Raw genomic sequence first — 13,481 nt, forward strand, 5'->3', positions numbered from 1 at the left:
CCAAATAATTTTCTTTCAACGAAAAATGGGTCTGGGTTCTTATGGGTTAAAAAAAATTGCATTTTCATAGAAGGTAACTGAAAGGTAGTTTGTGTTCACAAAACCTATTAAACTGTAATTATAGCAAAATAAAATATAGGGATCTGTGAGTATAGATACCAAGACAATATACAGTGTAGATATCGGGCCGAGAACGTCTTATTTTAAGGTTTCTTACCGCCGATACGAAAGGTCGAAAAAAATCTGACATTAAGTCCTCCCTGGCAATAGTTGGCGCTATATTGTGGCAGGTTTTTTTTTTTTGTTTGTTTGTTTTTTTTTACAGCATTTTGTTTTCTGAATTTGTTTTTTTTGTTTTTTTTTTAAATAGTGTTTTACTGTGGGTGTTTTAAAATATTTTGTTTTATCTTTTAAAAAATACCACTTTTATTTCCCTTTTATATTATTGTGTGAATGTTGTTAAATATATGTATATATTTTGTATTTTAATTTATTTTCAAATCAATTGTATGTTCGTAATGTGTTACCCGGATGCCATTTAATCTGTTTTACTTTAAATGTGCTGGTTTAAACGTTTGGAATATTTATTTTATTTTGAACTTCATTTTAGTTTTTCGTTTGTAATTTTTAGTTTGACTTCATTTGATTTTTTTTTTTTCATTCTTGAATGTTTTACTGTTTGAGCTCTTTTTTTCAAATGTGTTGTATCCTTATTTTCTTTTGTTTTAGTTTATGTACTATATATATGTAATATTTTGAGATTTAGAAGTACCTGAAATGGGAAGGATATGGTGGGAAGACAGAGCAGGAAATGGAGAACTAAAGCAAGCAGAGTCAGACAAGATGGTGACATGATTCTGTTGGAGGCGAGGAGGGAGTTTGTCAGAGCGCACTCGAGTGACAAGTGTCCTCATCATGGACTGCGAGAGCGCCTTGGTGCCCTCCAGCGCACCTCCCGGCTTCAGCCCAGTTGGCCTGTACAACTCATGTGAAGCACTAGCGTATCATCCATGAGAGAAATGGAGGGAAGAGAAGAAGGTCATTGAGAGGGAGGGGAGTGAATGAGAAGATCACGAAGGAGAAAGAAAACAAGTGGAAGGAACAGGAGGCGGGAAGCAAGGAGAGCCCCGTGTGGAACAGGAAGTAAGGTTGCCAGCTCTCCCTCTGGCATATGTCCTTGCCCGCGGGGACACCCGAAGACCAGGGAGAGGGCAGCTGGTCCTCAGCCCGAGCGGGCCCCGAAACGTGCCAACAGCAGCCCAGCCGTGCCAACGGTGGACTCTCGGTGCCAGCGAGGAAGTACCGTCGTGCTTCAACCTCAGTGCAATCTCACAAAGCCTCTTTCACGGAGACATGCAGCATTTGAGTTGAAATTTCTGTATTTTTTCCTACGACTATTGCCTCAACTGTATGCACTTATCGGGAAGACTTCATGGCTTTTTTTGTGTCGGTGGTGTTTTATACACAGGGATGGAAATTTTTAAAATCTGCAAAAAAATAATCTCATACATCATCCAACTCATTAACATTGAATTAATACATCAAAACACATGCAGGTCACAGCCAAGTAAATATTACGTGATGCATGCAAGCAATTCGGCATGGGATTGAAGTGGTGCCTACGCGAGTGAAAATACTATACAATCCATTTGTTTACGGTCATTATCAGGCTTAACAAGTTGCTGCTCCAAGGCTGATTCTTGAGAGAGTAAAAACTAAAAAAAAAAAAAAAAAAAAAAGGTCAGAAGTTTAGTATACTATAAGTTTTTTGATACTTTCGGTATTTTGATGAAAGCATGTCATAAATCCTTTAAATCGGGGGGAAAAAATGCCAAATACAGAAAACACCCCTCCATCCCGGTGTCAAGGATACAGATATATCAACGATATTATAGGTATTTATAGCATGTAGAGCACTGAAATGACTCATTAAGCTGTTTTCAACAGTTAGAAGATATTTTGTCTATAATTAATAAAATGACATCAAATTAATTCGGACAACATTTAGTTTTACTGCTGAAAATGGCTCAATGAGTCAAGTATCTCTTTAAAGTGTGGGAACAACAGTGAAATAGTTGGATTATTAAATGCTTTTATTTTTGTGTTACCATTTGTCTGTAATTCATCAAAATTAATTTCAGCCCTAGTTCATTGCTAATGGCCTTCAGCTGAAGTGAGTTGCTGGAATAAAATCCACAAAGATAACTCGAACTCTCCATTGAAAAAAAGAGCGAGCCACCTCCAGAAAGAGCAATTCAATATTTGGACTTTCCGGGAAGGAAGAATAATGAATGTTGATTCATTTCGCCGCAGTCGTATTTACATGCTGTCTCCCCGCAGCTGCCACCAGCCAAGGGGCTCCAGCTGAGAGGGAAACAAGAAATCACATAAAATGTTATCCATTATTACAAATCCAATCACTTTTGTTCCAATTTATTGGATTCATGTTTAGCTGTGCGGCAGGATAAAGACTTTACAGTGAGTGTGTGGTTTAAAAAAAAAAAAAAAAAAAAAAATGAAGGCTCTTTTCTACATGGTCGATAATGAGAGTAGTGCGACGCTGTCCATCTTTGGCTCATGAACGAATGGAACAATTGTCCACATCCACACTGGCATTTTTGTGGCACAGGTTACAAAATCACTTCACTTTGTATTATGTAGTGTACAAAATAGAATATTGCACTAGTTGTAGACCACCTCATTATACCTCACCAGGTATTTCCCTTTTTTTCGTGATACTGTTTACCAGTATGTACTTGAAGGCTTACATTAGTGGCATATTATATTGTATACTAGTATTGATGTTAAAATGCTAGTTGTATGCACTTCTGCCTCTACATACTTTTATAGCTACTGTATATAACGTTCATTTGAATATATGAACACCTGCATATTAGTTTGTTAGCTAGAGATGTTAAAACTGTGTCTCGTAATACAAAAAGTGTCATTTTCATTTTAACCCCAGAATATTGGAAATTATTTTAGTATGTTACAAGATATTTTTAATGCTTTTTAATGTAGTATATTTCTTTATGTGTATGTGTATTGTAATGCATACAGCATACATATTGCATATCTTGCGAAGATTAGTTTCAAGTTATTGACAAAAAATACATTGTTTGGCCAAAAATGTAAATTTTGAGATTTCTCCGAAAAATAACCTCCTTGCGTCATAAAGCAATATGTGTTTTTAGCCAGCTGCTAGCTAACACCACAAATGATTTATTTAAATGGACATTGCAACCAATGAAAGTCGAAATACATAATTATGTGACTCTCTGACTCGAAATCGAACATAAGACAGACACAATGTTAAAAATATCTTAATTCATTAGACTAATTATAGTCACTAACGGGAAATTATATGTAATTATCTTTGCTGTGATTTCTATGGGATATGCCGCTCTGCTTTTTGCTCTTTGACCACTATGCTAATAACTTGGCAAAACAAATTGAAATAGAAGAGGTATAATTTATTAACCTGGTAAGAAAAAAATATATAATAAAATAAACAGTGGGGCAAAAGACAAGATGCTAAGCTAAGGACATATTCCTTATGTTATCTTTATCTTACAGTTTTGTCTTTTAACAAAGTGGAACACAGATATAATGCACCTTGATTTTATTTCTTGCCTTTTTTTTTTTTTTTTTTAAACTATAGAGAAGGTATTTGTTTTGTTTTTATGGTGATGCATGGGGGTCACACTGACCCTTGAGCATTTTTAGTGCACCAAAGAAACCGAAGAGGATGTTAGAAGCAGGCTTTCTTGATGATAAATGAGTGCAAATGACAGCATTGCTCGCTATCCTAATGTGATCTTGAGACGAGCAAATGTGCGAAGCGGCTTGCTTTAAAACGACAGTAAAGTGCCTGCGATGTTGACGTTAATGAGATTTGTGTCCCGGCGCCGGCTGAAAGGGAACATGTATTAAACGAAGACGGGCTGCGTTGCTTGTGTATTTCTTTATTTGTGTCAGCTATTCTTTTTAGTCACTGGGAGATTAATGTGAGCTTTGCGACAATAAACCATGTTCACATAAAACAACATGGCTTTGGTGTGATAATACAAAAGCTGTACTTCTTGATCAAGATGCTTGGGAAAGTAAAGCAGGCATATTTGATTCGATCTCAACAGTACTTTAAAACCTCTCTTCTGCGTCTGCAGCCCCCGGATAAGGAAGGCGGTCTGCCGAAACAGGTGGGCAACAAGACCGAGTGCGGCCTACTAGGATTGGTGCTGGACCTGAAGCGAGATTACCAGCCAATCAGGAACCAGATCCCCGAGGAGAAGCTCTACAAAGTGTACACCTTCAACTCGGTGCGGAAGTCCATGAGCACCGTCGTCAAACTGCCTGACGGGAGCTTCCGCATGTACAGCAAAGGAGCGTCCGAGATCGTCCTCAAAAAGTAAGATTATCTAGTCAACTGCAGATGTGGTGAGGTGGGTGCAAGTCTATCCACGGGAACACGTTTTGCCATTATAGATGTCATTTTCATTGATTAATAAGTAAAATCTTATTGAATATTTTGTATGGGCACAGTGCTGGTTAATTTTTTATTTATTTTTTTCTATTTGCGTCAAGGCGCCATCCTATTCACATTACTGTATTATGAAATACATAGCTTCCCGCTAGTGCTAATTTTGTTAACGAAATAACTCATTTCCTCCCAAAAACGTGTTTTTTTGTTTTTGTTTTAATAAAGACGTATTTATACGTTTTTTGTTTGTTTTTTATGCTAGAGCATACAGAAGGCTTTGATGCAGCCGCTCAACTGCAAAAAATGGTTGCAGAAATGGTAGTTATTACATAAACGGCCAGCAGATGGCAGCAGAGCAATTGAGATCAACCAGGTCCATGTTGAAAAAAAGTTCAATTACTCACAATTCTAAATAGATTGGTGAAAATTATTTAAACTTAGCTATATTCTAATGCTAATTGCTGCAAAACGGAAACAGATAGAAATGTACTTTTTTGTCCTGGTGAAAGAAGAGACCTTAATTTTTCTTTTGATAGGTTCCATGTTTTTATAGCAACAGAACACACTATTATGTGGGCCTTGCAAATCATTCAAAATCATGTAAAACAGCCGGGAGCGAACAGGTTTGCTTCTATGGAAATGGCTGGGAGCGAATGAAATGAAAATATTTTCGTCCAGAATTGCACAGCAAACTTGTTTACATGCAATTGACTCCACACTGAGATTCATTTGAGAGACTGTTTCATGATTTGGTGCTGCTGTTTTGCTTAGCAACAGAGTTCAGCTGTGAACTAGTTAACGTCTATATATGAACAATCTATGAACTGAGCAATAGTTACTCCTTTGAAAATTTGTAATTACATTTATACATTCATTTCTTGTACTTGCTATGCCTTCACAGTAATATATTATGTCTAACCACCATAGGTTTTGGTAAATGTTCATACTTCTTTCTTACTTCCCACAGATGCAACCACATCCTGAGCGAAGTGGGCGAGCCCCGGGTTTTCCGTCCACGTGACAAGGACGAGATGGTGAAGAAGGTGATTGAGCCCATGGCCTGCGACGGCCTGAGGACCATCTGCGTGGCCTACCGCGATTTCCCCAGTGACCCCGAGCCCGACTGGGATGACGAAAACAACATCCTCAGCGACCTGACGGCCATTTGCGTCGTCGGCATCGAAGATCCCGTCAGGCCAGAGGTAGGGCAAGATACTGGATACTAGGGGTGTTAAAAAAAAAATCGATTCGGCGATATATCGCGATACTACATCGCGCGATTCTCGAATCGATTCAATAATCGGCAGAATCGATTTTATTTATTTATTTTTTTTTTTTAGGATTCAACACCTTGAGCATGGAAGAATGTTATATGAACGGAACATTAAGCCTTAATATTTTATTTTAATGCTGTTCAAACATGAAACAGATTACAACCTCTATAAGACTGAAATTTCAGATAAATAAATAATACATTTTCATATAAATCTTACACTCTACAAGCTTACTGATTAGTATTTTCTAAATTTGAATGAAAAAAAATCGCAACAATCGACTTATAAATTCGTATCGGGATTAATCGGTATCAAATCGAATCGTGACCTGTGAATCGTGATACGAATCGAATCGTCGGGTACGAGGCAATTCACACCCCTAATACGCTTTGTTCTGTTCAGGGTGTTCTAAGTTAATACGCGCACTAGGCCAAATGTCGGCAACTTAAATACTAAGAAGAGCCATTTTGGCTGTATTGCACAGAAAAAAAAAACGGGAGTCGCGAAAATCTTATAATATCTAAAGTGAGGAAACCACTGTATATATTGGGATTTCGTGTTGCATTTATGAAATTAACTGCGACAGAGAACACAAACTTTTATTTCTGCATGTTTCAACATTTTAAACTGAAAAAATGTATATATATATATATATATATATATATATATATATATATATATATGCTTAGTACTTAAACGACCTTTCCTCCTGTAAATTACATATTTTCTTGGGCTGCAGGTCCACACGTCTCTGCTTGCTGTTTCACTCTGGTTACTTTACACGTGCACTTCAGTAACCATGGTTACGGTTCACCCGCATCATCCTTTGATACTCTTATCGTCACTGTTGCTGTGCTTCGTGGGAATAAAAAGGAATACAGAATAACTAAGAAGATGAGCTGGGTGTACAAAGGGGATGTTCTTAAGTCAGATGCGACAAAAGACACTGAAAGAGATCACCACAAACATCAAAATGAGAAATCTTGCCGTTCCTAATTTTAAATGGCTGCACTAGACAATTAAGATTCTCCCAAGGACATTTTTAAGATTTTAATAATATTTGTCTGAGTGGTATTGAGCACTCGGGCAATGATCCACAAATGTCCAAGGATGACTGTTTAGAGAATTTTTGTGACTGAGGCATGAATGGATGTGTTGCACCTTGAGAAGAAAATTGCTTTCAAGTAGCAGAGTACGGACTCATATTTCAAGTTATTTTTTTATTGCTGGATGTCAGTTGACTACATTCATTACTTAAGAAGCAGCCAATTGAATTGCCATGCAGTGAGTCTGTGTTGCTCACAGTTTCTTATCTTTTCTTGTTTATCTTTATAGAAGTCATTATTTAATTTCTTTGACTTATTTTTGTTGTTGTATAGTTTGAGGTGTTACTAAAGCAAAAACATCTTCAGAAAATCATGTTAGATCTCAAGCTTAAGGAATGAGTGCAGTATTACAGTGGTAGGATACAGCGCCATCGTCAGCCATCAACATCAAAGTCACCTTCCCCAAACTCAAAGGTCTTAAAGCCACATGTGATGCAATAGATGAAACGATGAGCTGACCAAGCTGTGGAACAGACAGGAATGAATCGTGGCTGATCTCAAAATTATTTAACCAACAGTATGCTAACTAGTTCATGTCTTCATAAAAAACCCATCCCACAAGTCAGCGGAGTTAGTTCCAGCCCTTTACATAACTCTGAACAAGATGAAGATCAGAAGCAGAGCTGTGCTTGAAGAAAGTATCTGTGTGCAGTTGTGCACTGTGCTGTGCTGGTGTCTTTCGTGCAGGTACAGGAAAGCCATGTTGCATTATTCAACCTCTTCTTTTCATCCTCTTCGCAAACTCTCTCAGACCTCAGTTCTTTCATTCCCTCGCCACCCGCTCGTCTTCTTTTTCAATTAAACAAACTGTAGGTCCGTTGTTTTGATGTCCGGCTAGCCTGTAGGCCTCCCCAATAAAGGGCGTTAGAGATGGGGGTGACTTAAAACTGAAAATGTACAAAGAAGAATAACCTCTGGATGACAATTGTAGTCAGAGTGTAATTGCTGTTCCAGGAAATGTCTTGCTTTCTACCCATGTTGTGCTTTTTGCTAAACAATTTCTTTCTTATGACCAGCGGACATGAAGACGAGAAGTCAAACAAATATGTCAGCAGCAATGTGAGCTTGGGCAGATGAGAAAAATAACTTTTGTAATATCCCATAGGCTTCTACAGAGCTTGCTGATGAGCTGATCGTTTGTATCAGATGTGGTGGAGAAGGAAACCATTTAAAACATGCATGATAGGGGCCCTTGAGGACTGGAGTCGGTGGCTCCTGATCTAAACCACAAATATTTACTGTTACTTTACTGAAAACTTATTAGCATTTACCAAGACTGTATGCGCCTGATGTGCTAACACACCCGCTTCAACCGCCGGAAATGTTTTCCTTTTTAGTTGAAAATAACTTACTTAAAGTAAGTTAAGCTAGGTAAAAATAAATAAATAAATAAATAAATAAAAAATCATATTTGCCATTCACCACATTCCACCTTAATATTAACATTGTTACTCATTATTCCAAAAATGCCTCCTCCATCAGCAGGTATGTAAATCAAGCCTCTGGCTGCTACAGTTTTTATGGAAGTACAGTATTTTAATTCAAGAAGTGCATTGAAGTCCTAAATTATGATCACTATATTAATTACGTTTTCACTAATTGCAGGGGAAGTGAACGGTTAACAAAACACTCATAGTTGTACTCGTTACAGTTTTAAAATGGTGGTTAGTAATTGTGCTGTAGTTCTAATGATGAAACTAAATCCTTTTAAAAGTGTCCAATCAGATTGCCTGTCGTTCTTACAGTAATTAATTAGTTCACTTGGGAAAAGAAATTTTTAATCTCAATAAGTTTTTACCTGGTTAATTAAAGGAATGACTGGAATTTTTTTCGGTTGGCTTTTCTATCCATTTGGAATTGCAGTTTCTAGTTTGAAGTCTCCAAAGCTTTAAAATCATTTGAGTGATGCAAACGGATGTGAGCATGTGAAATTTCCAGTTGGACCAAATGATACGTAATTATTATACTGTTAGTTCACTCTAATCTCCTTCTTTTGAATGCCGTCAACCCCTTTGTGTCTTTGTTTACAAGAGGCTTGTTTTAGCTCGGCTATATAATTGCGCTGGTGGATTTCTGGGATTTCAGTGCGGGCTTGCATGCGTTAAAAAGCATGTGGAACATGCCCAAGTGACTGGCGGGTCAAACATATGCACAGGTCCGCCTCTGTGTTTGTGGATGTGTGGGTTTGGAGAGCGCAGCTCGCCCACACTGACCTTTGCCATGCAGAGAAGAGGACATGCTGGCTTCTCGCGTGCATCAATCTCCATACATAATATCTCCCAGTGGGTCCACCATGCTGTTCCACATCACATGATCACACACGGGCAGTTGAGAGCTCGCCGCAAGAGCTACGTGCACTGTATACTGTGCACGGTGTACTTGTATTTATGACAATGGTTCTGGTCTGTCATGTGAAGGGAATGTTCCCATTGGGGCTCTGCCAAGTATAATAAACAAGAAACGTTTGGTTGGATTTCCTCAATCGCATTCCAATAGGCCTGTATTTTTGTAATTGACACCCCGCAAAAAGATACTAATTGCCTAAAGATGCCACAAAATGGAACAAAAGCACTGTTTTGACTTCCTATGATGACTACTGTTCTAAACACACAAAATGGGATCATAGTCCAAACAGATTGTGACCTTAATAATATTAAGAGGAAGTCAAACTTAAACATTTCTTGAGAATATGTTCTATACAGCTCCACTAGTTTAATACGGCATTTTGGTTAATATTATGTTAGTGGAATAAGAGTTAAAGCAGCAAAATCCAACAGTTTTCATCATTATCAGAAGGCGGCCATTTTGCCACTTGCTGTCGAGTCGACTAAAGATGACTTCACAGTTGCTCAGGTCTCAGACAGCGACCAATCACAGCTCACCTGTTTTCTGAACCTGAGCTGTGAATGGTTGTTAGCCGAGACCTGAATAACTGTGATGTCATTTTCACTCAACAGCAAGTGGCAAGATGGCCACCTTCTGATCATGATAAACACTGTTAGATATTCCACTAATGCAATATTAACCAGAATACCGTGTTTAGACTATTGGGGCTGCATGGAACATATTATTGTCAAGATTTTTTTGGAGGGGTTGACTTCCCCTTTAAATGCCCACAAAAACTGTAAGTCTCTGTTGTTTGTGTACTTCTGTAGGTGCCGGACGCCATTCAGAAGTGCCAGCGTGCAGGCATCACCGTGCGCATGGTGACGGGTGACAACATAAACACAGCGAGGGCCATTGCCATCAAGTGCGGCATCATTCATCCCGGAGAGGACTTCCTCTGCATCGACGGCAAGGAGTTCAACAGGAGGATCCGCAATGAAAAAGGAGAGGTACGCTGCTGCCCGAGCGCGTTAGAGTTGACCCCGAGAAAACAAAACATCACTCACTCACTATGCGCTTGTGTTCAGGTGGAGCAGGAACGTATTGATAAGGTTTGGCCCAAGCTGCGCGTCCTGGCCAGATCCTCCCCGACTGACAAACACACACTGGTGAAAGGTAAATACGCATTCGTCTTGATCACATCACTTGTTGCTAGGCAGAAACCACGGGGTGGAGGGGTGGGGGGCACAGATGCAACAGTCATGCCCACCATGTTGTTTTCTTGGCACAATTAGAAAAATTCACACTAAAAAAAAAAAGCTTGTTCACTTTGTTCTTTATTGATTTTTTTAAAACAGTTAAAAAAAGAGAGAGAGGAAAAAAGCAAACTAAAGTCATTTCCATCATGTTTTTTTTCCCCTTGGCGCAGAAATGACTACCGAAAAACAGCCAAGTTCATTTATACTCATAAATTTTCATTGCTCTGCATTAATTATAAAACACCTACAAAGCCAAATTCAATATTTGGCATGGTGCAATCATGCTGTTTCATTGGCACACAGAACCACACTATTTAAAATTATGGGAGAAGTTCATTTACACCAGGGGACTTTATTAGGGGGTGATTTCATTCTGCAAGAATCTTACTTCAGTGTTGTTTAGTGCAACTTTTTTTCTTTTCTTGCAACAAAATTAAACCATAAAAAAATAGACGTTTGTATATTTGGACCTTTTTCTCAAAACATATTAGACCTTTTAACTTGATTTTTTACTTTATTATTATAATAAAGTGCAACTACACACATTCCTTTTACAAATCAATCCACTGATCCTTATTACAAAACACAATTTGGCCACTTGTTTTGATATTTCCCTTCAGTACTAAAATGACTTCCAAAGAACACAATATTTCATATTAAAGGCCGAGTTCATTTCAAAAAGCCCAATAGAATATTTGGCATTGTGCAGTTAACATCTGTCATGCTGTTTTGTTTGAAATTACTACATAAAAAGTATACCACGTGACAAAAAAGACTTGTGTGGGTGTCTGTATGGCCTTGAAAAAAAGACGCCATAAAAAAATAAAAAAATAAATCCCACTTCTGTTTATTTGTATTTTGACTTTTCTTGATAAAGTGTGACCTTTTTCTCAAGGATTGGACATTTTCTTACTTTATTCTTGAAAAACACAACTATTCACAATACATTTATTTTGCAAACCAATTCACTGCTCAGTATTGATTATAAAACACAAAGTTGGCATGTTGCTGTGCATTTTTCCTTGGCATTATTTTAGATAAAGAGCCAAGATCATTTCTTTTCATATATTTTCACTGCTTTGTATTAACTTCAGATATACAAAAAAAGATTAGCATGGTGCAGTTATCCAAATCATCCCGTTTACTTGGTGCAGTAATTACTACCAAAAAAATAATTATTTATAACATTAAATTCACCTTTAATAATGACTTTTAGTTGCTCTGCATTGATTATAAAACTTGTACTGCGATCAAACATAAGGGGACAAATTGCCAGTGTAACTCACATAGAGCATGTAAATGAAAACATATTTTTCTTTTGGTACAATTGCCCCGTTGTATCGTACTGCGTACACACAAATAGAATTTTGCTGTGTGTGTGTGACAGGCATTATTGACAGCACCATGGTGGAGCAGAGGCAGGTGGTGGCAGTGACAGGCGACGGGACCAATGACGGGCCGGCCCTCAAGAAGGCCGATGTTGGCTTCGCCATGGTAACCAAAACTGTTTTCCTCCTCGAGATGGATCTCAGTTCACACAACTGCAGATGTATCTTCTTCACCTCTGCGGTCTCTGGGGTTGCCTCTGGAAAGATGATGAGCTCCCCCTAGTGGAGGACAGAGGACACACAAGATCACTGCAGTGGATTACCAAACTATTGTCTGTGACATAATCCATACATAGTGATACTGTGCTGATTTACAAGGAAGGCTGGAATAGATTATTGACATTTAAATAGCATTGTCAAATATTACTTTTACTTCAATAATGTGCAATTTACTTTTTGCAAGATGCGGGCCACTAAAAAATGCAAGACAGGCTGTAATTAGTAGTTTGAACATCCCTGTCATAGACGTTTGATAAAACAGTATTCCTACGCTCCTCCTCAAGGGCATTGCCGGCACCGACGTGGCCAAGGAGGCGTCCGACATCATCCTGACCGACGACAACTTCAGCAGCATCGTCAAGGCGGTGATGTGGGGCCGCAACGTCTATGACAGCATCTCCAAGTTCCTCCAGTTCCAGCTCACCGTCAACGTGGTCGCCGTCATTGTGGCGTTCACGGGCGCCTGCATCACTCAGGTGCAGACGGATGAAGTACTTGTCATGTGTGCATGTGTGAGGATGGAACAGAGTAAGACTTCTCAATATGTCAGTCTGCTGCATTGCAGTTTTATTCTGCTTCATTTATCCCTCCATTTCATATAGCGCTTGTCCTTGTTCGGATCACAAGTGCGCTGGAGCCGATCCATGCTGACATTGGGTAAAAGGCACGGTACCGGTTGCCAGCAGCACATATAAACAAGCATTCACACTCAAATTCACACCTACTAACAATTAAGAGTCTTTAATGAATACATGTTTTTGGAATGTGAGAGGAAACTGGAGTACCTGGAGAAAACCCACACGAGCAGGTGACAGGCCATATTAAGGTTTACTTAAAATAAGCCCATTTTCCACTTGATGTTTGGGGCGCATAGGGGAACTCATGGGGACAGGTAATGCTCAAACCCATCTCAACTTGTAGGCATTAATCCTTAATAAATGATGCAAGTCAAGCTATTTCTGCTACATTCCTCCCCTTTAACTACAACAGTAAATGTGTAAGTAACTTTTAATCCTACTGTATTTAGCCTAATCGAATCTATCTTTTCAAAAGTCGGACTTTTATTTCAAAAAATTAACTTTGTTCCTGTAAAATTGTGCCTTTATCTTAAAAAAAATATGAGTAATGCAACCTTTTATCGTAAAATATGGATTTATCCTAAAATGCATGATTTTAGTCTTGTATTATGACTCGATAGATACTTTTTTTCATCTAAGAGAAAAAGCAAACATTTGTTCTGAATAAAATAAATAATTTTATAGGATTATGACTTGTTGCTCCAAAAAAATCTACATAAGCAAAACAAAACAAATAAATGACTATGAATCAGTTTCTAATGACTTTTTATTCCCCTTAAAAATATAAAAACATTATCTTCACAAATTCAGCATTTACACCAAAATGTACTAAACAATTCCAGTAATACTTGG

At 38.2% G+C, this 13,481-nt stretch overlaps 1 protein-coding gene across 11 annotated transcripts in view; it reads left to right on the top strand.

Moving 5' to 3' along the window:
- atp2b2 (ATPase plasma membrane Ca2+ transporting 2) overlaps positions 1–13,481 on the top strand; it is a 90,558-nt gene that overhangs the window by 60,308 nt on the left and 16,769 nt on the right. For all 11 annotated transcript variants that reach the window (XM_077528475.1, XM_077528473.1, XM_077528472.1 and 8 more), the window contains 6 exons: positions 4,167–4,408; positions 5,448–5,682; positions 10,016–10,195; positions 10,274–10,361; positions 11,832–11,938; positions 12,336–12,527. In XM_077528475.1, coding sequence (XP_077384601.1) covers positions 4,167–4,408; positions 5,448–5,682; positions 10,016–10,195; positions 10,274–10,361; positions 11,832–11,938; positions 12,336–12,527 — 1,044 coding nt within the window. The remainder of the gene's footprint in view (positions 1–4,166; positions 4,409–5,447; positions 5,683–10,015; positions 10,196–10,273; positions 10,362–11,831; positions 11,939–12,335; positions 12,528–13,481) is intronic.

Source organism: Festucalex cinctus, chromosome 8, assembly GCF_051991245.1.
Source record: "Festucalex cinctus isolate MCC-2025b chromosome 8, RoL_Fcin_1.0, whole genome shotgun sequence".
NCBI classification, from domain to species: Eukaryota; Metazoa; Chordata; class Actinopteri; order Syngnathiformes; family Syngnathidae; genus Festucalex; species Festucalex cinctus.